Genomic DNA, 24,762 nt, shown 5'->3' on the forward strand with positions numbered 1-24,762 from the left:
AGATTTCTGCAATCAATTGAGTTCAAGACTTGCCCAAGGCTGTAGCTCACTGAGTGTGATGGCACAACCCTGTATGTCAGAAATCAAGGAAGAAGCTGACAGGGATCAAGAAATCAATGTAAAAACAGGCCACAGAGCAGGACATACGTAATGATGAATGGAAAAAAAAAAAAAAAAAAAAAAAAAAAAACAACGGAAATTGCAGTAGGTAGGCCTTGAAGCTGTAAAGCTATGTCCCAATATAGCCTCAGGGTCCCAGAAGAGCTACACGGTGGCACGGGCTCAGTGGGTAAAGCTGTCTGCTGTTAAATCCCCAGGACCCACATGGAAAAAGAATAGCTCACCCTATCAGTCCAGCAGCACAGGCTACCACTCCGTCTGTATGATCCTCATCTCCAGCAATGTGATCAATAAAAGACAAAATAAATTCTACTCTGGGCTGTACCAGCATCACATCCGCTATAAAGGAAAGAGGAGGTCTGATTAAACTGTCCATGTCAGACAGGACTCTGTCTCTTTTCAATATGGCCCTGTCACTCTACCCCAATGGAAAGGTTCCAACTGGATAACCAAATAAACACCGCGTTAACAAAACTTATTTTTTAGTTTAGAAGGATATCCTTCAAATGCAGAGGAGATAAATACGCCCCCTTCTGTGATCACGTAGAACATAAGACCTTTTTGTGGTACTGACGAATGGAACAGATACAAGCCTTACACACAGTGGGGAAGTATTCCCACAACACGGAGTTGCATCCCACGAGTGGGACACAGAATGAACAACCTCCACTCAGGGCTTTAGCTGCTCAACACCTGCTGCCTGCAATCGGCAGAGAATACTGACACTTCTGCCCTTTCCCTAGTGGCCTCATTAAATCCTAAAGCAAGCAAGCTAGAAGCATGATTCAGGTAGAGCTTTGCTACCATACCATGTAGCCCTGGGTTTGATCCCCTACAACCCCGCCCCATAAGAAAAAAAAAAAAAACATAGCAAAGTAGAAGGATGCAGAAATACAATGTCTATATATCACCTCCCCCAAACCACTCTCTTCATTAGGGCAATTATTCTCTCTCCCCATATGTAGCAGGTACTAGTTCACCAATGAGCTTCAAAGGTAGATGCAGCTCACTGGCCCTGTGCACCCTGGTCAGTGGATTTTGGGAGCTGGGCTATATACTCAACGGTGTACGTTTTCCTGATCCCCCTTCAATCCCTGGACGATTCCCGTATAAGCTTCCAAGCAGCTTTCTCTTAGCTCATTCAGATAATCCACCATGTCAAAGTCTGACTGGAAGAGAAAAGAACAAAACCTCGGTCATATTGGCCATTTTAGGAGGTACACCTATAAAGTCTTCTCAGACTTCTATTCAAAGTGGTCTTTGAAGCTCATCAGGACAGTTCCAAGCTTACCTTGTCAACCTGGGCTTGGGAGGCCTGCTGTAGAGTATTCAATACAACCTCTAAGTATTTTTTAAACTCTCCACCAATGGCAAGAGCAATATCACCAAACACAGACAGAATCTGTGGCTTCACAGACCTGTGGACATTCTCATTCTAACAAGGAAAAAAGAAAAAGGACACTTAGAAACACCAAATCTTATCTGGTTGAAGATGCAAGAAACTTGAGAGAAAAAAAATGAGTTACTGCTGGATAGAGAAATCATGTATTTAGAACATATTCCTTTAACTAACTTTGTAACTTTGGATCTGTCTATGAAAATAATTCTATTCTTCACAAGCTAGCAGATAAGTGCTCTAGGGACCTACAGGCCCTTACCATGGACTGATAACCCCTTCAAAGACTGCAAAATGCTTACCCCCAAGTTCTCCAGGAGCAGCTGCATCACCTCGTCACAGAAAGGTAAGATGTTAGACTGCAGGGCTCGGCACAAGTCTCCAACTAAGCCAACAGCTGCCAAACATACCTGCAAAGAACCAAGGGAGCGATCATCCCAACAGAAGAGGCTGCCAGCAAGACAGCTCTCTCATAATTATGTGAACCAGAATCAAAGATGAAAACATCAAATAAATAAAATAAAACATCCTTCCCTTGTGGAGATTATGTAGCTTTAACCAGATTCAGCAAGAGCAGTAGCGTTGTGAGTGCCACAGGAAAGGATGGTGGTGGCAGAACATGGAAACAGTGCTGCTCTTTAGGGCAGTCATCACATAACCCGGCAGCTGCCCTGTAATCAGGACCATGCAGGCAGTCGTCTTGTACCCTCTATCTGGCAGACCCACGGTCTTTTCACAGGCTACCGCCAGTGCAGGCAGTAAGGCTACAAATAATGCAAAAGGAGGCCCACTGGGCTTGGACCTGACTGTCTGTGCTCTTCCACTCTGTGACAGCACAGGAGTCTGGGCTGTGGGGTACAGCTCAGCGTCTATATCAGCAGGCACCAAGCTCCAGATCTCAGTCTCAACAATATAGAACAAACAAAGCCCACAGAGACTGTTCTGAAGAGCATATCCTACCTGGTACTCAGCATAATTTTTCAGTCCAATGCCCAGGAATGGTTTAAAGGCCTCCATGTACTTGAGGAATTCACCACCCAACACTGTCAATGGAACAAGCACAGGACATAATGTGAGTCAAAGAACTCAAGAGTCAGTGCTCAAAAAGTTGGCCAAGTGTTAGTATTTCTATAGGGAAGGCATTCAAATTGTCTCATGTTAGCCAAGATTCATAACTGCTGGAAGGGCCAAATTCAAATGCCTTAGAGAAAATGCCAATGCTCCTCAGAATGAGATTTTACTGTAGCTAAAAGACCAAAAGTTAGCATGGATGTCAAGGAAAGGCTATCTGAGAGAGCCAGCAACACTGCTTCATGCCCCCTCCTCCCTCCACTGGAAGCCAGCCTCAAAACAAGGTCCTCTACTCAACTGCAGCACGGACGTAACAAGCCACAGCCAGGAAAAAGTAGCAGAAAGTCAGGTGTAACCCCATGGTCTAGTACTTGTCTAAGATAGGCAAGGCCCTGGGCTCAATCCACAGCACAGAGAGAATGGAGACAGGCAGGCAAAGCCTAGTCCACAGCAACAGGAGTGGAACTCACTCAACCCACCCAGCACTCTAGTGTTTTGTGTCTGGAGGCTACAGAGGAAGACACAGGTATTTGTAAGCCACCGCATCTGGGTGCTGGACTCAAAACTCTGGTTCTCTGTAAGAGCAGCAAGCACTCGTTGCCATTCAGACACTTCTAGCACGCTTTGTTATTTTGAGGCCTCATTCCATAGCTGAGGTGCCACCAGAACTCAAAATCTGTATAGAAGTACAGGAATGTGGTTACCCCTAGTGGTGGACACAGGCTCTTTATTCCAGAAACAGGACTGGTCCTCAGAAAAGTGGTCCTTAAATAATGGCCTTAGTACTAGTCACCTCTGATCAAGCATTCCAGAGTTACAATGTGTTCTTTTAATATGCTTCAGATGCCTTAATCAAAGCAATTCTGTATGCTCAGACAAAGTTATAATTAAAATAAATAATAATAATAATAATAATAATAATAATAATAATAATAATAATAGGGCTGGAGAGATGGCTTAGCGATTAAGAGCACAGGCTACTCTTCCAGGTCTGGAGTTCAATTCCCAGCAACCACATGGTGGTTCACAACCACCCGTAATGGGATCTGATGCCCTCTTTAGGTGTGTCTGAAGACAGCTATAGTGTACTCTCTACATAAAATAAATAAATCTTAGAAAAAAAAATACTAGAAGGAGGAGGAGGAGGAGGAGGAGGAGGAGGAGGAGAAAGAGGAGGACAGAAGAAGAAAAAAAGAAATTACTAAGATTCAGGTTCATCTGTACAATACCAAGCCCCATGACCAATCAGCCCATATCCAAAGCATTACAGTCCACACTCAAAGGTATCAAAGGCAGGAATGAAACTGGAGTACTCCTGTTTCCTCAGCCCTCAACAAGAGAAAACCTTAATAAAAAAGCAAGTTGCTGTTCAAGGAAAAAGAAACCTGATAGAACGCTTGCTCACTGACCTTCCACCAGTGTGCTAACTGCCATCAGGGCATCTTCTTGCACTCCCCCAGACCCAGCTGTGCTTTGGAACATCCTTAACAGGGAGGCCATGACCACATCAGAGATCTGCAGAGCATCTTGATGCTGCACTTTCCGGAGAACATTCTATGAAATGGACAAGAATTGGGATCTGTTCACTGAAAATCTACACATTTCTCTAAAAAAATAAAATAAAAAATTAAGTCCCTCACTATTATTTTGATAATGCCAAATGACATTTTCTGCAAGACACATCCAATCAGCTGCAACCCAACGTTAATTGCAATCACCTCTCTACTCTCCAATTCACTGTGCCTGACAGCCTTGTACACCCCAACTCCTTCGATGTCCACAGACCTTATGAAAACCGTTCTTGAGTTTGCATCATCTAAAGTAACAGGATCATCTCTATCTTTAGTCTGTTGAGAAAGCTGTAACATCATGCTTCAAAATATGACATCTGAGCCAGGAAGCCAGAGCTGAGTGCATGCCTTTAATCCCAGCACTCAGGAAGAGGAGTTCATAGCTAAGTCAACAGCTGAGTGTTACTGAATAATAACATCCAGGGGCTACTTATGTCTCAGAAGTCCCCATGTTCTCCTTTTGCTGATAGAAAAGGAATAAGCAGAAAGTGGCATTTTATTTCGGTTTTCCCAGTAACTATTTAGACTGTCCTGAATAAAAGCACTATAAATGCCCCATCAGAGATGGTTTCAAAAGATGACCAAATTTAAGCCTCCTGACCTGTGTGTTACAACCTTAGCCCCAGCGCCATACTTTTAACTAAATAAGCCTTATGAGACCCAGCTCCAGCCAGACAAATCCAGGTAAGAGCTGTCCACACATGAAAAGTGCACAGATAGAAGAGAATATTCTGGGGCATTTCCATCACCACAAACGACAGATTAGACCTTTCAGGATAGACAAAAAAGTAATTTCCCTTCAGTCCGAGGGCGGACAGCCCCAGTCAGAATGACCTCACTACTTTAGAGCTGTGTGCCCATGAGTCTTCAACAATAATCAAACGATGCTGCTCCTTTATGGTACTGAGGAGGCTAAGGACTAGAGAAGGCTCAGTTCTTAAGAGCACCGCCTGCTCTTCCAGAGGACCTGGCTTCAATTCCCAGCACCTACAAGGTAGCTTACAACCATTTGTATCTCCAGTGTTAAGAGACTCAGTATCCTTTTCTGGCTTCTTGGGCAACCCCACGGACATGGGGCACAGACAGACATGTAGGCAAAACACCCACACATGTAAAAAAGCAAAAGGAGAGAGATGATGCCATCATACCTGAAGAGTTGCGCAGAGTAGAGACTGGAGGTCATTGAACTGGATTCTGTCGGATGTGCTCTGGATATGGGACTGAAGGAAAAGAAAAAACAGTGTTCTAGTGAAACCTCCACTGCTGATGTCAGCTGAGCCTCTGCACTGTAACAGCGAGCAGTACACTGAGAGCTTTTTGGTTTTGGGTGATGGTGATTAAACCTTTGACCATGGTCAAGGGCAAAACCACTTTGACTGCATCCTAAGCTTTGCCACCTTGCCCAGGATAAAACACTCTGCAGTCGTCTCACCTCCATCTGAAGCACCTGCTGCAGTCGTTCCATAATGACCAGGGTGGTCTTCTGCACCGCAGGGTAACAATCCTTGGCACTGTTTTTTACGATTTCCATGAGAGACTCATATGCAGAACTTCTCAGGTTATTCTGGTGTCCATCGGGTCTACAAGGATGCAATGCAAAAGTCGTCAGGCCTCAACCAAGAAGGGATAGAGGAGCTCATAAAGCAGACAACAGTTTCCCAAAAACAACACCAGAGGTTGGGAATGCAGTTCAGAGACATTACCTACCACAATAACTGTAAATAGGACGCAAAAATGGTTATTAGCTGGGTGTGGTGGTGCACACCTTCAACCCCTTTGGGACCAGCATGAGTTCCAGTATAGCCAGGGCTACATAGAGGAACCCTATCTCAAAAAACAAAAAAACCAACCAGCAAACCAAAGAAACAAAAATCATGGGAACTGCAGGGCATGGTGGAGCACACCTTTAATCCCAGCACTTGGGAGGCAGAGGCAGACGGATTTCTGAGTTCAAGGCCAGCCTGGTCTACAAAGTGAGTTCTAGGATAGCCAGAGCTATACAGAAAAACCCTGTCTCGAAAAACCATTAAAAAAAAAAAAAATCATGGGAACCAGTGTTAGTTTAGATACATACCCCCCTCCCTAGCTCTCTCTCTCTCGTGGTAACCAAGCCCTCGCATCAGTTCTGAAGAGAGCAGGCTTCCTGTCTGTGGTCCCACTGTCTAACTCTCCAGCCAGCAGCAGTGAGGTGTGCAACACTGGCTCCAGTGGATATCAGTTACCTGTCGGTGGTCTCCAATAGCTTCTGAACTATAAGTTCAAAGGAAGAAGACAGACAATAGGTGGCTGGTTCTTCTTGATCATCAGCTACATCTGCGGCTTCATACGCAGCTTCAGCCAGACTGGAAAAGGCCTGGAATGTAGAGATTTAATATTAGTCTTTTTTTGTTTGTTTTTTGTTTTTCGAGACAGGGTTTCTCTGTGTATCCGTGGCTGTCCTGGAACTCACTCTGTAGACCAGGCTGCCTCGAACTCAGAAATCCGCCTGCCTCTGCCTCCCAAGTGCTGGGATTAAAGGTGTGCACCACCACGCACAGCTTAATTAGTCTTAAGAGAACCCCACTACAGGACTCTCTCATCCCCAACCCTCTTTAAGACACTTTAAGGGATCAGACAGTGATGATGCTTGCCTTTAATCCCCGAGCTTTGAGAGGCAAAGGCAGGTGGATCTCGGCGTTTTGGGGGAGTGGGGAGAGGCAGCCTAGTCGCCAGAGCTACCTGTTTTGAAGAAAAAAGGTCACTGAGAAAAGAAGTTCATTTCTCAGCACTCACATCAGACAGTTCACAACTGGTTCTAACGCCAACTTCAGTAGATCTGATGGAGGGAAAAACAAGAGGCTCTACTTCCCAACAGGTTCTTGAGACAACTCCCAGTGCAATGTAGTCTACCAGGGAAACCACTGGAGACTCCATGCCTGGGAATCCATTAGGAACTGGTCATGTATTTATTTGACTAAGATTATTATAATTCTACATGGATGTAGCCGTGCTAATAAACTTTAAAAACATGTATACATAATAAGCATTCACTCATAATTTCTGGGCTAGATAGTGAGACCCTGTCTCCAAATAAATAATAATGAAGATGATGAAAATTTAATTATGGGAGAGCACACTTGCTGTCCTGCAGAGAGGATCCACATTTAGTCCCCAGCACCCACAGTTGGCTTACAACTACACATAATTCCAGTTCCAGGGGTTGAACCACTGCAGGAACCAGCCAGATACAAGGGATAAATGCATTCAGACAAAACACTCATATACCTCATATACAAGTATTTGTGGATGCCTAGTCATCTGCCCAGCTCTCTAAGTGGCAGAATTCTTTTACTAAGGCCTACCATTTCCTTTTCTTATACTCTTAAAAAAGGATTTTAGCCGGGTGATGGAAGCAGAAGCAGGCAGATCTCTGTGATCTACAGACTGAGTTCTAAGACAGTCGGGGCTATATAGAAAAACTGTCTCAAACAAACACAGACGACAGGATTTTAGCCCCACTCCTCCTTTCCCACACTATATCCCCAGTAAGTTACAGAGCCTACAGAGAGTCAGCACAGAGGCTGCCTACCTCCTTTGGCTTTCATCCCTGTCTTTTTCCTTGTTATAAAAACAAAACAAAACAAAAAACCCCATTTAAACAAAGCTTTTCATCTAAAAGCAAGCATAGGAGTAAAGCAGGTGCAGTCATGACTGCTCCAAGTGCTCTGGGAACCCATCGGAGTACAGTTCCCTCTGGCTTCTCAAGACATTAGGAGACAGAACTCAGAGCATGGCCTTTCAATGAGATAGGTAACCTTTCCCTCCCACACCTCCTAATGGCTAAGGACAAGCTCCTGCCTTCATCAGGAAGAAAAGCCCTTACCCAGCACACATTTGAAGCCACCCTGGGCTCAGCACTGAGGCCCTCAATCAGACACTGTAAAAGGGGTGCCAAGTAGACATCGTTGATGGCGGCTTCAGGCAGCAGCTCACAGATCCTGCCCACAGTCCACGCTGTTGTGTCTCGAACAACTACACTGGGGTCTTTCATAAGTTCTATTAGGGTGGGCATAGCCTGTAAATACAATAAAGCAAAACAAAAGGAATTCATAATGACTGTCATTCAGAAGAAATACTCCACGGGCACTTGGCACATGCCTGTAATTGCAGCACTCGGGATATAAGGGCAGGGAAGGGCACCCTTTGCTAGTAAGTATTATGTATGTAGCAGTTTTGATGCCAGCCTGAGTTACAAAGACCTCATGTGAAATAGTAACAGTCCCTGGCCCCATATAATGATAGAAGGATCTTAACTCAGAATATGACAAATATATTTTGAAAATAGGTAAAGACAAGAAGTAATCGGGGCTGGAGAGATGGCTCGGTGGGTAAGAGCACCCGAGTGCTCTTCCGAAGGTCCGGAGTTCAAATCCCAGCAACCACATGGTGGCTCACAACCATCCGTAAGGAGATCTGACTCCCTCTCTGACTCCCTCTTCTGGAGTGTCTGAAGACAGCTACAGTGTACTTACATATAAATAAATAAATACATCTTAAATTAAAAAAAAAAAGAAGTAATCACAGTGGCACTGGCTTCTATCCTGACAGACTCATTTCTTTATGCACAAAATTAAATAACTGTGAGCTCTTCTGTCATTTATACCAGCAAAATAAAAATATTTCCATAAGAAAGACTACATTACATAATGTAAATTGTATTCAAAGACTAGAATAATACCATTATAAATTATGGAAATGGGGGGAAGGGGGGAGCCTATCTACACAACACTTGGGTAAAGGAAGCAGAAAAATCTGTGGAGTTCAAGGCCAGCGTCACCAACATAGTGGATTTAAGGCCCGACACACAGGACCCTAAACAAACAAACAAACACAGAGTAAACGGCTAAGCACTGCACAGTATAATTCCCATTTGCTTGGAAGGCTGAGTGAAGCCCAAAGACGTTCGTTGTGAGCCCTGGAGCTCAGAGCTAGTGGATATGGCAGCACTCACAGGCTGAGGCAGTAGGCTGCCCTGGGATATATGTGGAGACTGTCCACTCCAAAAGCAACAGGAAAATGCTTACAATGTAGCATTAAAAAAGAAAGAAAAAATCCTGGTAAGACAATCTTCATAGTAAGAGCTCCATATCCTGTTCTCCAAAAATGACAGAAAACAGTGCTACGTTAAGAGACTTACAAGGTAAAGCCTTTTCTTGGTCATGACTAAATCTTACAAGTTCTATAGTTCACCATTAATGACAAGAAACTATACTAAGCACAGAATAGTCTCACTATTATCCAGTTAAGGGTGGCACCCTTGAGCAACTGACCTGTTCATCTCCACAAGAATGTGTGATTTTGGTTTTTAGGGCTGTGCTACAAACCAATTATTTGGAAATCTTTGTGATTATTTAGAGTTGCACATATATTACATGTGCGCACTCCCCACCCCCATTCCATTTCAAATCTAAAACTTCCCCAGGCTTTACCTGTATGACTAATGGTTTAAGTTGATTAGGCTCTGGCCCTTCCAAGATACTGCCAAAAGCCATCACTGCTGCGTCCCGGTACCGCCAGTCAGGGTTCTTGATGTGCTCTTTAATAAAGGGGAGGACGTGGGGCACAATGTCATCTTCACAGCAGGTGGACAGGAGCATGAGGCACACCCCGGCCGCTTTGCAAGGGTTCCAGTCATCGTCGTCATCGTTTTCATCCTGATGAGAGATGTGGCACTACGTAAGCTTTTCTTTCTTTTCTTTTCTCTCTCTCTCTTTTTTTTTTTTTTTGGTTTTTCGAGACAGGGTTTCTCTGTATAGCCCTGGCTGTCCTCGAACTCAGAAATCCACTTGCCTCTGCCTCCCAAGCACTGGGATTAAAGGCATGCGCCACCGCTCCCGGCCTAAGTAAGCTTTTCTTGCAATGAATTCACTTAGAAGGCTTGCTATATATTCCCAAGTATCATTAGAACTTAATCAGGAAATAAAATATAAAACACTGATTTAAAAAAAAAAACAAGACAAAAAACTTTTTTCACATTTCATCACAGCACAACCTATGTCACCCCAAGAAACAGATGGAAGAATCCATTTATCATGTACAATGAGAATTAAGAAACCTCCACTACCTATAAGAATGCCCAGGCTGGTGGAGCACACCTCTAACAGTAATACGTAAGGGCCTGAGGAAAGAGGACTATCTTAGTTTGAGACTAATCAGGTGTACAACGGTCCTGTCTCAAACCAACAGCAGGTGGGAATGTAGCTCTTGGTGGAGGGCTTGCAAAGCCTGAGACTGGTTGTCAACAATACATACAGCAGTCATGCTACAACACCCCTGTAACTCCAACACTGGTAGGTGGAAAAAGGGTCAAAGTATATATCAAGTTTGCCTGTGATACATACAACTCTATCTCAAAAAAGAAAGAAAAAAAAAGTCTGTTCAAGAGGAAAAAATATAGCGAATATATTCAAAAGTAAAGGCATTCCTGGTAAGCATTGCAGATGCTGGAGAGATGTAGAGGGGTCAAGATGTAGAGGGGCTTGTCTTCAATAGCTAGCTCCAGGCCTGATACCCTCTCTAGGCCTCCAAGAATAGCAGCCACACAAATGGTGTACAGACATACGGAAGCAACACAGAGACATACATTAAAAAAAAAAAGGATCAAAGCTATTAAACTTTGAATATTCCTAACAAACTCTGAGACTGATATGCACAGAGAAACATACATTCCCGCACAGAATACTTCACAGCTCAGAGTCACACAGGACACTGCGAGGCCATGATACCAGGAAACAATGCAATGAATAAAGTGAGGAGAGCAGTGGTATAAAATCCAGTGCTCCTGAGACCTCTGGCTGCCTTTAGCCCCAGCACTCAGGAGGCAGAGGCAGGTGGATCTCTGTGCTCCAGGTCAGCCTGGGGTACAAGTGGAGTTCCAGGACAGTCAGGGATACACAGAGAAACCCTGCCTCAAAAAGCTTAAACAAGCCAGGCGTGATGGTACATGCCTTTAATCCCAGCACTTGGGAGGCAGAGGCAGGCGAATCTCTGAGTTTGAGGCCAGCCTGGTCTACAAAGTGAGTTCCAGGACAGCCAGGGCTACACAGAGAAAACCTGTCTCGAAAAACCAAAAAACAAACCAAAAAGCTTAAACAAAACAAAAAAAACCTAAGAATGTATGTACCCATCACTTAGATCTTCAAGACAGCTTTGATTTTGATTTTGTAATGAACCTTTAAAAAGTATTGTTCTTAGGCAATGATGCTGTGTGCCTTTAATCCCAGTACTCGGGAGGCAGAGATCTTTGTGAATTTTAGGCCAGTCTGGTCTACAGAATTCCAGGAAAGCAAAGGCTTCTCAGAGAAATTCTGTCTTAAGAAAATAGAACAAAAAGACAACTTGCTCTTGTTTACAAATATGAATGAATGTGTTAAAAATATGTGTATGGATACATGAGTGCATGCATGTGTCTGTGAAGGCAGGCCGGAAACACAGGTCTTCCTGGAGCTGGCAGCTGTAGCTACTTGAGTCCAGTGCTCATTCTTAACCCGAGCCATCACACTTAGCCACTGTGATGAGTAATAACTGACCGGGAAGGCTCCGGACTAGGTCCCAGGGTTCTTTTGACACATCTCACTAGGTAGCCAAGTGAATTTGAATTTCTGATCCTCCTACCTCCAGATCCTGAGTGTTAGGAGCACAGGCACATAACCCTGTTTTAGGTGGCCCTGAAGACCTAACGCCAGGGCTTCATACATGATGATGGGTAAGCACTCTGCCACTGAGCTCAAATTCCCAGCCCCTAACAGTATTTTCCATGGGTTAAGAGTCCTTTTTGGATGTGTCCAACTTTATTCGTTTTTAAAAATACATACATAAATCCAATGATTTCATGAAGCTATTGCAGATACTAAAATAGGCTTCTAAGGGCCCTATAGGTAGCATATCAATTCTATTTTTCCTTTTTCTTCTTTGAAGCAGAGGGTAACAGGTGCATGCCAGGCAAGCTTCCTGCTACTACCCACAACCTATCTTTATTGGAACTTACACAAAACACATGTCCCAGAGTATAAATGCTATAGCATTCATGAAATCAGAGCAATGCAAGGTTTGTTCACAACCAAAATGTTTGAGACACTCAGGCACAACTCAGTGGCTCAGCTCAGCTAGTTCTGAGTCGAGTCATCCACAACAGATGGCGCCAACGTCATGCATGGAAGCTGTTCCCTACAGAACCAAGCAGTCCAGAGGCTCACCTGTTTAGTCAGTGTCTGTGTGAGGATGGGCACCAAGTACTGCAGTGCTCCCTTGGCGTAAAACTTGCTGGTGTGCTCCGGGGGCCGTCCTTGTTCTGCTGCCTAAGGAGAAACACAAAGTACACAAGCTGTTATTATGAATGCTGCAACCTACAGTGAGAACTTCAGCAGGTATATAATGCCATGGTTGTGTTCGCTGTGGTATTTGGAGCTGGTGCCTGTACTTTGATCAACTTCAGCATTATGTAGTACATATATGCAGATCTATGCATTACATTCGTGTATATTAAAGGACCATGTCTACTTTTAGAATTACATTCTTAGACTGGGGATGAAGCGCAGTTGCTACAGTGCTTATCTTGCGTGTGCAAAGCCTGTGGTTTAATCCCCAACACTGCATAAGTCAGTGGGAGATGATCCATACTTAGGAGATGGGAGACAGAGAATCAGAAATTCAGGGTCATCCCTGAAAACATTAGAAAGAAAGAAAACTATTAATAACCTGACATCTAGTGCTAGAAAGAGAACCCAGTCTAGTAAAATGTTTGCAAAGTTTCCTGTCCAGACCCCACATGAGAAAACTGTGCTGCCCGACACAGTGGTGCGTGCTTTCAACAGCACTTGACAGGCAGTGGGATACATGAGCTCTAGGACAACTAGAGCTACATAGTCAGACCCTGTTTCAAAAACAAAACAGAAAACAACTGGCTGTGGTTTGCAAGTTCATAATCCTAGCACTACAGTGCCGAGACAGTAGAGTCCTAGGCTCACTGGCCACCAGCCCCGCCAGCAAGCCCCAAGTCCTATGAAATAAGTTCTCAAAAACACCCAAAAAACCAAAAGCAAGATGGATAGGAACACCTGAGGCTGTTCTATAGTTTCTAAACACACGGGAAATGTGTATGATATATAGTGTTCTTTTGGCTCACGAGATACACAAGGGTTCCACAAGATGAAGCTGCTCAAGGTCCCAAGCCAGAGACGCCCTGTCCCCATATCTGACTTCTCCAGAGCTGGGAAGTTGTCAATTACACATCTTGGTCCTGTACTAAGGAAACAATTCCCTGCTGCCACTTCAACAAGCTGACAATTTGCTGCCCCCTTGTGTTCACAGCAGAACTACCAGTATAAATACCTGAAACTTGCAAAAACATGAATTGTCTCATTACTAAGGGAATCTGGTAAGCAGAAAAACAATCTCTACAGTCACCCAGTCAGAACAGAACCCCGCCAGGAGATGTGTCAAGTCCCGACACGACGGCAGCTCTTCTCAGAGAGGCTCACCCCAGGCTCACCTCTGAAGCCTCAATGGCCAAATCCATTTCCTCATCACAGACATTGGACCAGAACTCTATCCCTTGGAGAGCCACCTCATCAATGTCACTCTTCATTGCTTCAATTGTGATCTGGAGGGAAAGAAAGACACCAAGTCAGACACCTTTTTAACCAGACATTCAAGATTAAAACTACAGCCGGGCGGAGGTGGCGCACGCCTTTAATCCCAGCACTTGGGAGGCAGAGGCAGGTCTGGTCTACAGAGAGAGTTCCAAGACAGTCAGGGCTACAGAGAAACCCTGCCTCTAAAAAAGAAAAACAAACAAAACAAAACAAAAAGATTAAAAAAAAATACAATTTGTAGGCTCAGTGGTTAAGAGCACTGACTGCCCTTTCAGAGATCCTGAGAGTTCAATTCCCAGCAACCACATGAAGGCTCACAATTATCTGTAATGGGATGCGATGCCCTCTTCTGGTGTGTCTAAAGACAGCAACAATGTCCTCATATACGTAAAATAGGTAATTCTAAAAAATAAATAAAGCAATTTGTGTAGTAGTTGAATACAAAATACAAAAAACCTTGTAAAATATCATTTAAAATATCTTATAACAGCTGAATGCACACCTCTAATTACAACAATCCTAGCACTACTCGGCACTCAGGAGGCAGAGGCAGCCTGGCTAGCCTAGTCTACAGAGTTCAAGGCTAGCCTAGTCTACAGAGCAAACTCCAGGACAGCCAGGGTTACAGGGGCCCTTTTTGGAGTGTTAGTGGTAGACATATATATAATGCCAAAGAAAGCAGACATCTTCTTGGCATATAAAGTTAAATTAACATTCATCATGGGACTCACACCTATAATTCCAGCCCTAAAGAGGATTGTTGAGTTTGAGGCCACTCTGGACTATATAGTGAGCTCCAGACCAACTGGAACTATGTATGGTGTGAAACATTGTCTCACAAAAATAAACAACAAGCCTTAACACCCATACTCAAGTAATTTTCTTGACTTCATAATATTAAGTTTCTAAAAACCCACAGAATTACAAAATAGTAATTAAAAATAATGAGCCCAGCAACTAACTACAAGTTCAAATTACATAAAATACTTACTGCAAAAAGGGCAGGACCCATGTATGTCTCCATGTACTGGTAATACAAGGACATTATCTTCACTAGATTCTGTAAAGCAGCCACTCTTACCTTTTAGGAACAGATACAACAGTTACTAAGAAAGCAAACTGTCTGCAAAGGAAGCCTTAATGACTAAAGGCACCTCTGAGTAACACTTGTCACCTGCCCCCTCCATGTTCCATGAGGAAAACCCACAGAAGGGTTAAACCTACTGGTGCTACCCAGACCAAGTCATTCCTTTCACTAACTTCCAGGGTCAAGTTTAGGTCACAGCAGTAGCAATGCTGTTGATATCAATGTCTACAATGGAGAGAGTCACTGAACAACTCCTGGCACTAAATTAGCAAAGGCGGTCAAAACCTTCCCTACCGTTAAGGGAGTATAGTATCTCTTACGTACGTTGAAGAAAACTTTCATTAGCAAGATTACTCAAACTTTGTTTAATTCAATGATTCCCCTAAATCTCCAACTGGCTGATAAGAGTGTTTCCTAGGAAGACAGGGAGAATTTTCAAATAGCAACAAACTTACCCTTGTGTCTGGACACTGTGTGGCTTCACAGACCACTTGCATGATAAAGTGCCTTTCAGACTGCAGGGAAGGAAAAGAACAATAGGAATCCATTAACTCCATGTAGGAAGCTTCAAGACTCCACAAGGAAGGCACCAGAGAGACAGAGACCAAGACTGTCCCAAGGCTAACAACAGCTGGTGAAAAGGGGAAAAACAAACCCTGCATGTGGGAAAAGCACTTTCCTTAAATGTAATTTTTGACATTAGTGTATGTGTGGCGGGAGAAGCAGGTTTCGAAATCTCCTTAGTTTCAGGCTAGCAGGTTTTATAACGGATTCTAGGTCATCTAGGGTTATAGAGAATGAACTCTATACCTCAAAATAAAAAAATTAAAGATATTCAGAACCTTTGGTTTCTGAGACAAATTTTTTCTGTGAAATGACAAATTCACATCAAACACGGTAAAGAGCAAACAGAACAGTTAACTTCACTGTTAACTCTCTGTGATCTCAAAGGAAAATTCCATTTCTGAACCAATTATAATTAGTTTGCTTTGAATCTGGGCATGGTGACATACACCTTTAATCCCAGCATTCGGAGCCTGTCTCATACAAAACAGAAAAAAAGTAACCAACCACACATGCACAAAGTAGCTCGCTGTGGTGTCCCAGCTCTCACAACCCAAGGCCAAGAAACAACAAACACTGATCCAAGGTGTCAATGAACATAAATCCAAAAATATTTTCAGACCATATGACTCAGTAACCCCACTTCTGAGTATAGGCTAAAATGCACTGAAGTCAGCTTTCAAAACACATCCACATGCTCATTTTCCCTGGGCACTGTTCACAGTATCCGAAAGGCGAAAGCAACCCAAAAATGGATGACTTGATATACAAAATGCAATACATACATATAAATCATTTATCATCACCATCGAGCTTTATGAAGAAAACTATGCATGCACAACTTTTGAAGATACTTTGCTAGGTAAAAAACAGAACAAAAGGGCTGGTGAGATGGCTCAGTAGGTAAGAGCACCCGCCTGCTCTTCCGAAGGTCAGGAGTTCAAATCCCAGCAACCACATGGTGGCTCACAACCATCTCGTAACGAGATCTGACTCCCTCTTCTGGAGTGTCCGAGGACAGCAATAGTGTACTTACATATAATAAATAAATAAATAAATCTTAAAAAAAACAAAAAACAAAAAACAAAACTAGCTACGAAAAGTCAAGCATAGACTGGTAGGATGGCTCAGTGGGTAAAGGTACTTGGTGTGCAAGCCTGATGACCGAGCTCAACCCCTGGAACCACATAAAGGGGAACAGAGAAAACAGGTTATGCATTGTCTGTCCCCTGACAGCTAAACTATGTGCACCATTCCCCACACACCATGCGCACACACAAAACATTAGAGTAACTCAAAAGTTCTACAAATGAGGCCTGATTCCATTTTTGTATTTACATGAGGTATCCAGAGTAATCAAATTCACAGAAACAGAAAGTAGAATTGTGGGTGCTAGCAGCTGGAGACTGGAGAAATGGGAAGTTAGCCAGTAGGTATAAAGTCAGTCTGCAGATGAAACATGATGAATGCCTCTCCAGCAAACAGAATAACTGACCTAACACATTAAAACAGGTCACCATGGCCAATCTGCCATTTCATCAAGTCCTGGACACACATCACAAGAAACCTCACTAGACTGGAGATGCACGCATTCTGATCTTAAAGACAAAACCAATCTTTGAAGTCTTTATTTCTAATACTCTAAGCAGGTTATGATGTCAGAGAAACATACCTCTTTGTCAAAGTTTGCTTTGGTGAACTCCAGTGAGTTCAGGAGTGCATTGGTAGCAGCCAGCTTCACATTGTTACTAGGCTCCTCCTTCCTCATCCCCTGGATTATGGCAGTCAGGATCTCATTGGACTTATCCTGTAGCTGCTCTGGGTCCTAAAACAAGCAGAGAAAGGTTACGGCCCAGCAACGCACTGCTGTCCTTCCAATGCTAACAGCTACTGAAGAGAGCCTACAACCTCTTCTTACAGTTTCACTGGGATAGCTCTGCAAAGCACCTGCAAAATACCCCCAGAATGGCACAAACCAAACTCATCAGCCCCTGTCTCTGCACACAGAGACAGCAGCAATCTGGTAGCTTTCCCCACCTGTGCCAAAAATAAAAGTTTAGAATAGCCAAAGACCTGCATGGAATGACTAAGGACATCTAAGGTCAGGTCAAATGTTATGGGCTGTGTAGTAAGTCAGTGCTGACCAGAGAACAGAGGAGTAAACCTCACCAGCAACAGTCCAAGGAGGGCTGTACCTAAGACTCCTGTGGTTCTGGTGCCTAACACTGGAGGTGAGAAAACTAGCCTCCAGACAGTAAATAAAAAGGCATGGGAATATTCATGGCTACCGCCCACACCCCCTAAAAACAGCTCTTGAGAAATGGAAGCAAAAAGCTCAGGAGTTCAAGGTCAGCCTGGAATACAAGACTATCTCAAGACAATAAAAACAATCTCTGATTTCCACTGAGTTCCTTCTTTTTGCTTTTGTGCTGGAGACCATATCAGAAGGTCTCATGAATACTACACACTCTACCTTAGCTATACCCAAACTCAGCCCCATTCTGAGTTCCTTATTTCAGAACATGATTAGTAATTTGAGATAAAGGTTTAGAGGGGCAGTGGTGGTGCATGCCTTTAGTCCCAGCACTTGGGAGGCAGAGGCAGGAGGATTTCAGAGTTCGAGGCCAGCCTGGTGAGTTCCAGGACAGCCAGGTCTATACAGAGAAACCCTGTCTCGAAAAACCAAAAAAGAGGGGCTGGTGAGATGGCTCAGTGGGTAAGAGCACCCGACTGCTCTTCCAAAGGTCCAGAGTTCAAATCCCAGCAACTACATGGTGGCTCACAACCATCTGTAACGAGATCTGACTCCCTCTTCTGGAGTGTCTGAAGACAGCTACAGTGTACTTACATATAACAAATAAATAAATCTTTAAAAAAAAAAAAGAAAAACCAAAAAAGAAATGAAGGTCCAAAGTAAGCCTTCCTATCTATAAAGCACGCCAGCAGCTCGGGGCTCCAGCCTTGTAATGGAGACCCCAGGACTACTCATGTGACACTAAAGAATGAAAGCACACAGATTAGAAACCATAGGCAAATACTTACTATATCTTGGCAAATGTAACCAATAGCTTCCAATGTGGACTCTTTCATATGCTCTGTGCTGTTGGGGTTTGTGACATTGGCTACCAGCTGAGGAATTAGCTCTGGCCACTGGCTTACTGGGATCTCTGCACAAGCAATACCAGCCACACACTGTGAGGCCGAACTAGGCCGGTAGGTTTCTGTGCCCAACGTCTGCAAAACCTAGAGGGGCGAGTTTGGAGGAGGGAAAATGACACAGAATATGAGTTTGTAACATTCTTTGAGTATATCTCACCCACCAACAACCACTTCTTTGACATGTATCTGACTTTTGTTCTCCTCACCCCACAAAAAGACTAGGTAAGTAGCAACAGCAGTCTCCACAACCTTAAAGCAAAACCATTCCTGCTTGCAGCCAAATATAGACTCCTTCCCAACTCATCTCACATCAAAACTCAACACGTGTCACAAAGTAGCAGCCCTGAAAGGCAAGGCAGGAGAGATGAGGGCAAAATATGTGTTCCAGGCATGTGTTTGTAATAAGAGCATGCTCACTGCCGTTTTTAGACAGGAAGGTAGGGTTATGGGATGGGTCGCTGTGGAGCACCCAGGTGAATGTAAATCCCAAGAACATTAATCTACTCTGACTCAAGGAAGTGATTTTCTCACCAACGACAAACACAATTCCTTTCTTTCTGTCCACTACAATCTAGTACTGACTTATGTAAAAGGCTTGGGGTTAAGTGACACCATCAAGTAAAGGTTACCAAAATCTAAGCCCCAACCATTATATAACGGAACTCTCAGGCGACTAGTTCTATATGCCTAGGAACCAAAACAGTGTTCTCAGCCATCACCAAGAAGTAGTCAGTGATGCCAAATGGAAACCCGCCACTAAGCATGTCTCACTAGAAATGCAGCATTTATACAGGGCAATCGCACAGCCTCGGACAAAGGAGGAAGCCACCGCTTGTGCAGGGTTAACCATTACCATGATCATCTAAGTCAGACCATGAGCTCACTCAAAGGCAAACAGTTAACTGTTCCTGGCATGAACACTGGGCTAAAAAAAAAAAAAAAAGAGCAGGTAGATATTCAGGCCAGCTCTGCTGACTAGGTCAGATCACTTAGTGCCCTGTGGTACAGTTATTAGCTAATATGAACACTCTCTTATATGGCATATCATTTTTTGCCAGCCTCCACCTAATAACAATAATTTCAATCTTAAAGTTTTGCTCTCTAGGAACAGCAGAGCTCGAATGGCTGTCAATAAAACGATGTCAAAGGCGCACAGTGGTGGACACCCTGGCTCCCACCTAAGCTCAGCACTCAAGAAGATGGAGGCTAGCCTGGGCTACCTCTGTGAACAAGCTCCTTTCTGAAAATCACAAAGGACAAATGAGGTAAGCTCTGTAAAACTTCAGAAGGTGAATGGGAGGGAGTTACCCAATCTGACTGAATCCCTGCCCAGGATGCAGACACCTAGTACCGGGAACAAGGGAAAGGGACTACCGTGTGTGGGGTAGAAGCCAGCCTGCCTGGGAACAATGTGAGATCTCTAGCTTCAAATGATTAAAACTAATAAAAGAGAAAAATATTTTATTTATGTCCAACAGCTAAGGAGGTGGGGATTAAAATATTATGCTTGGCTGGAGAGATGTCTCAGACATTAAAAGTGCATGCCCCATTTGCAGAGAACTCAAGCTTGGCTCCCATGTCACGAAGCTCACAACTCCTTGTAACTCCAGCTCCAGGGGGATGGATCCTACACCTTTGTCCTCCCTCCATAGGCACCTGTACCAACTGATAGGCAATAGACAGGATGACTGGAAAAGGGAGGAGGGTCACTGCTAGGGAAGCATCTGCCTCAAAGGACACTAATTTGCCTAAAAGTAGAATCTAAATCCAGCAATTATGATGCCCATAATCTTGACCTGCCTAAATACAAACAGAAACTCCTCTCATTTCCACCTTAATGCCCTGAACAAATTATGACTGTGACTATTTAATTTATCAAGTTTCCTTTGGCCCCTATCCATAAAGACCACTAAGTAACTAGTACTTAAAACAAGAAAAAGACAAGCCTATCTCTGTTTGAATCCTGTGCTTTCTAATTCAACAATAACAACAAAACAACAACAAAATCATAAAAAAGCCACAATGCAAAAGCAGAAAACTCACTCACAATGCTGAGACCTCAAGAAAGTTTTCCACAACGGGTTTCAAGTACATAAAAAGACAAGGCACACACCCAGGACTCAGGAGGCAAAGGCAGTTTGATTGTGAGTTTAGGGCCAGCCTAGACTACATAGTGAAACATAAATAGACAGACAAATCTTCAAGCTCTATGTTTGACTCAAAATTACTTATTTATCTCCCTGACTTTACACATTATCACGTAAAAACCAGCAAACAACAGGACCTGCCATCCCTAAAGCAAAAAGGAGCTGTTTGTCTGTGTTGGAGAGAGAGCAAAACAGCGTAACCCTCCCTGCTCTCCCAAAGGACCTATGAGCTCAGTTCCCAGCACCCTTGTCTGATCCTCACAATGGCGTGTAACTCCAACACTCTCTTCTGGCTTCCAAAGTTGCTAAAACATACATAAACACACATTTTTAAAGTAGAAAATATGTTTAAGATATCTATGAACATCCAGGCACGGTGGCAAACACCTGACCCCTTTTAGAGTAAGTGCAGAAAGGTTAGGAGTTCATAGTCACCCTTTAATAAAACCGAGGATGGATTGGGCTACTTAACACCTTGTTACACACTCAAAACTATACCGGAGTGCAGTGTGGCGGCACATGCCTATAACCCCAGTACTTCAGGAGTGAAATCTATCAAGAGACCCAACTAAAGTTTCCCAAGCTGCTGCAGGTCACTTTAGCTAGCTGAACCCAACATCACACCAAACACCCATTTCCACGCCAAGAGACTAATCACAATAAATTTTTACATTCAGTTGAAGTTAAAGTCTCAGAAACCTGTCATGCTCTACGCCATGCAAATGAACACTCCCCTACAATGCTGTTCCTTAGACCATGTGACAGCAAGGATTGGACAGTAACTTACATAGTTCTTGACTTCCCGTCGAGCATTAGCATCAATAGCGAGCCACCTCTGCTGGTATTGTGCCTTGATATCTGGATCTTTCGATGTCAGAGAGTTCTTAATTTGTAGGCCGGCTGCAACTCTGGCGACTTGACTGTTCCCGGGGTTTGCCAGCACTCTGGACAGTTCCACAAGGAACGTGGGCTGCGGGAAAGATGCATTTGCAAGCGGATTAGCAACTTCCCTGCGCTTAAAGTACTAGAGAAGCACACAAAATTTAGATCAAATCAAGGTATCTCAGGAAACGGGGAAGTATCTCTTTGAAATGGTACCTGCCTAGACTCAACATTGAAGAGGTTTCCTTGGGCTCAAAAAGTTAAGGCCTGACTAAGCAGCGAAAGCCACTTCAAGGACAAGTCACCTGCTACATGAAGTCACCTGCTACATGAAGAAACAGATGCCTCCTATCAAGAACATGTTTTGAGCCCAAGTCTAATAAATATCTCCCCAGAATTAAAGGCAAGTCGACACCTGGTGACACGTCAATCCTAGTGACAACTTTCTCCAAGCATGTACCACAATGTCCAGTACTGCAAATCTGCTCAACGAAAAGAATACTTGAAAAGTATACTTTAAAAAAAAAAAAATCTTGTTCAAAAATATCAGGACAGCCCTATGATCTCATATAAGGCATCTTTTCTAACATATATATGTATGTCTAACATAGATGTAAGACCTAGTCCTCTGTGTTTTAGTTCTGAATGTTCAACAAAAGGGATCTGTAAGCCAAAGTGATAACTAGTTTTCAGAAATTGAAAGAATATGACAATATGAATGATGAATTGTCAAGAGAAATTGGTTTCATCCCAGCACTTAGGAGGCAGAGGCAGAGGCAGGTGGATTTCCGAGTTGGAGACCAGTCTGGTCTACAGAAAGTGAGTTCCAGGACAGTTAGGGCTATATAGAGAAATCCTGTCTTGACTCCCCCCCCCCCCCCAAAAAAAAAAAAAAAAAAAAAAAAAAAAAACTGGCTTTATTTAGAAGCCGAACATACCAGGGAGCCTATTGTGTTTTGGACCTAATGTGAACTAACAATGAATCATCCAAAAATCTATGTTTTGAAATACAGGTCCAAAAGATAATCATCTCTAACACCCTCCTTCCTCTTTCTGAGCATCCAGAGGCACACACAGGGCGGTGGGAGGTTGGGGGGGGGGGGATCTGTCCAATCAGGATGTTATAGAAGGCCAAAGTAGACACTTTTTTTAGTGTTAGCAAACTCTTCAAACACAGGAGATAATTCTCAATGTAAGCAAACTCTACAGGCTCAGAAGATAATTCTCCAATTTCTATTCCTTGCCACTGAAGAGTCAGGAGCAGGAAAAAGGGCTTCTTGCAAAGTTGCAAAAGCAAAACCAAGAATATACTTACTATGAGCAGAATTCTCAGTCTACACTAACAAGGAAATGCTTGGAAAGGTGTGAGATAAAAAAACCCTAACACAAAGCCGCTTACCTCTCTACCAAAAGTGGTCAGTACAAATCAGATTTGTCCCTGTATGGATGTTACTATTTTGCAAAACTATCACAAAGAACTACATTTGGTTACAATGTTTTTTTCACTTTTTAAGACTTCCTACCTTTAAAGAGACTTTCCATATCATCCACCCTTCCTTCCCCTTCCCCCAGAAAGGGGAGGAGAAACATTCTGGCAATAGGCTGCTTCAATAATCCCACATTTTCCTATACAAAAGTCAGTCACTTTTTCTTTTCACAAATGTACTTCTTAAATCCGAAAGTATTAAAAACAGGGTTACATTTGTGATTTATCAGAGAATAGGCTCAATCTCAGAAATGAGATTGAGATCCCTAAAGATGAGTTCTCTGAAAACCTAAGTCCAAAAAGAACATACGTGCACTTAGGCCAGGAATGGGATAATGATGGGCAAGAAAAAGAAAAAATTATGGCAATGGGTCCAGAGGTGGTCGGGTGCCAGGCGTGGCCATGAGCACAGACCAAGGGAGCTGGGGAAGGGTAGGGCTCTGGGAAGTAGTTGCACACAGCCTCGGAGCCAGGGGACAGGAAGGAGAAGCCGGCCGCAGCCAGTACAAGGCAGGCGGCAGGGCGCAGAGCTTCCACATGGCCCCTAGGCCCGGCTCCCCAACCCCCACCCTTGCTGAACACGCAGCGCCATGCAACCTAACTTCCCTTCCCTCCCTCTTTCTCCCTCCCGCAGCACCGCCGCCCTCAGGCCGCGTGGCGATTGGACGGCGATCACCCCGTCGCGCCTCGCCATTGGCCAGACGCGGGGCTCGGGGCGGGACACACCCACCGGCTTCCCGATGGCGGGGTTAGGTTGGGCCGGGCGGGGGGGAAGGGGGACGAGCCGGGGCGGGGTGGGTTCCTGAGGCCTGGGCCTCCAGGAGGGCGGGAAGGGCCGCACGCAGGGATGGGGACGCGGCGGGATGGGGCGCGGCGGGGCGGCACGCACCAGATTCTCCACGGCCGCACGCTCGAGGAACTTCTGCGCCGCTTCCAGCTCCAGCCGATCTGCCGGGAGAGATGGGGGGAGAGGCAGCGGGGTCAGAGGGGCCACCCCCTCCCCCACCCCGGTCACCTCGGCCCGACCCCCCGGCCCCGAGTCCTACCCGGAGACACGGTCTTCTCGAGGATGGTTATGAGCTCCATGGCGGAGGTGACGGCGGCGGGGACTCCTCGCAAGACAGCGGCCCGGCCTGTCGGGCGGCGGCTCCGACTGGGGATGGGGGTTGGGGGTCGGGTGGGAAGGGAGGGTGGGGTGGGGGGTGGGGGTCACCACAAGCCCATTCACCGGCTGCCTCTGGCCAGGCGCTCCGGCTCCCCTTCCTCCCCGCTCTCCTTCCTTCCTTCCGCCCTCCTAATGTGCTAGGCGGCAGCAGCTGCTCCTCTGGCGGCGGGGGAGGGACCCCGGTGGCAGCTCGGAGCGCGGCTGCTGCTCGGGCGGCGGAGGGAGAAAGGAAGGGCGGCAGTGAGTGAGTGAGAGGCGGATCGCAGGGAGGGAGAGAGATCGAGGGAGGGAGGCGGAGGGATATCCTTGCCGGACCTCTCCGCGGCGGCACCGCTCTGCCCAGCGATTGGCTACGGCCGGGGCCACGCGGAACCCCCGATTGGCCGGATGGCTAGCGTTGAAGGGCCGCCGCGCGCCCATTGGCCTGTGGGCTTCAAGGCCCGGTTGGCTGGGCGGGCAGCGGGATGGGGCGTGCTTATTGG

At 44.8% G+C, this 24,762-nt stretch overlaps 1 protein-coding gene across 1 annotated transcript; it reads right to left on the reverse strand.

The window, feature by feature from the left end:
• Positions 1 to 321: 321 nt before the first annotated feature.
• Positions 322 to 24,541, reverse strand: Kpnb1 (karyopherin subunit beta 1). The gene is made up of 20 exons (XM_021177854.2): positions 24,162 to 24,541; positions 24,005 to 24,063; positions 21,535 to 21,717; positions 18,484 to 18,684; positions 17,114 to 17,266; positions 15,333 to 15,392; positions 14,782 to 14,871; positions 13,688 to 13,798; positions 12,393 to 12,494; positions 9,627 to 9,851; positions 8,021 to 8,212; positions 6,381 to 6,511; positions 5,591 to 5,738; positions 5,307 to 5,378; positions 3,997 to 4,141; positions 2,477 to 2,559; positions 1,819 to 1,926; positions 1,412 to 1,555; positions 1,184 to 1,289; positions 322 to 459 (listed from the first exon to the last, which is right to left on the reverse strand). Exons 1-20 carry the CDS (start codon positions 24,199 to 24,201, stop codon positions 341 to 343), a joined length of 2,472 nt encoding a protein of 823 aa, XP_021033513.1. The 5' UTR covers positions 24,202 to 24,541; the 3' UTR covers positions 322 to 340.
• Positions 24,542 to 24,762: the final 221 nt, after the last annotated feature.

This window comes from Mus caroli, chromosome 11 (assembly GCF_900094665.2).
Source record: "Mus caroli chromosome 11, CAROLI_EIJ_v1.1, whole genome shotgun sequence".
Classification (NCBI taxonomy): Eukaryota; Metazoa; Chordata; class Mammalia; order Rodentia; family Muridae; genus Mus; species Mus caroli.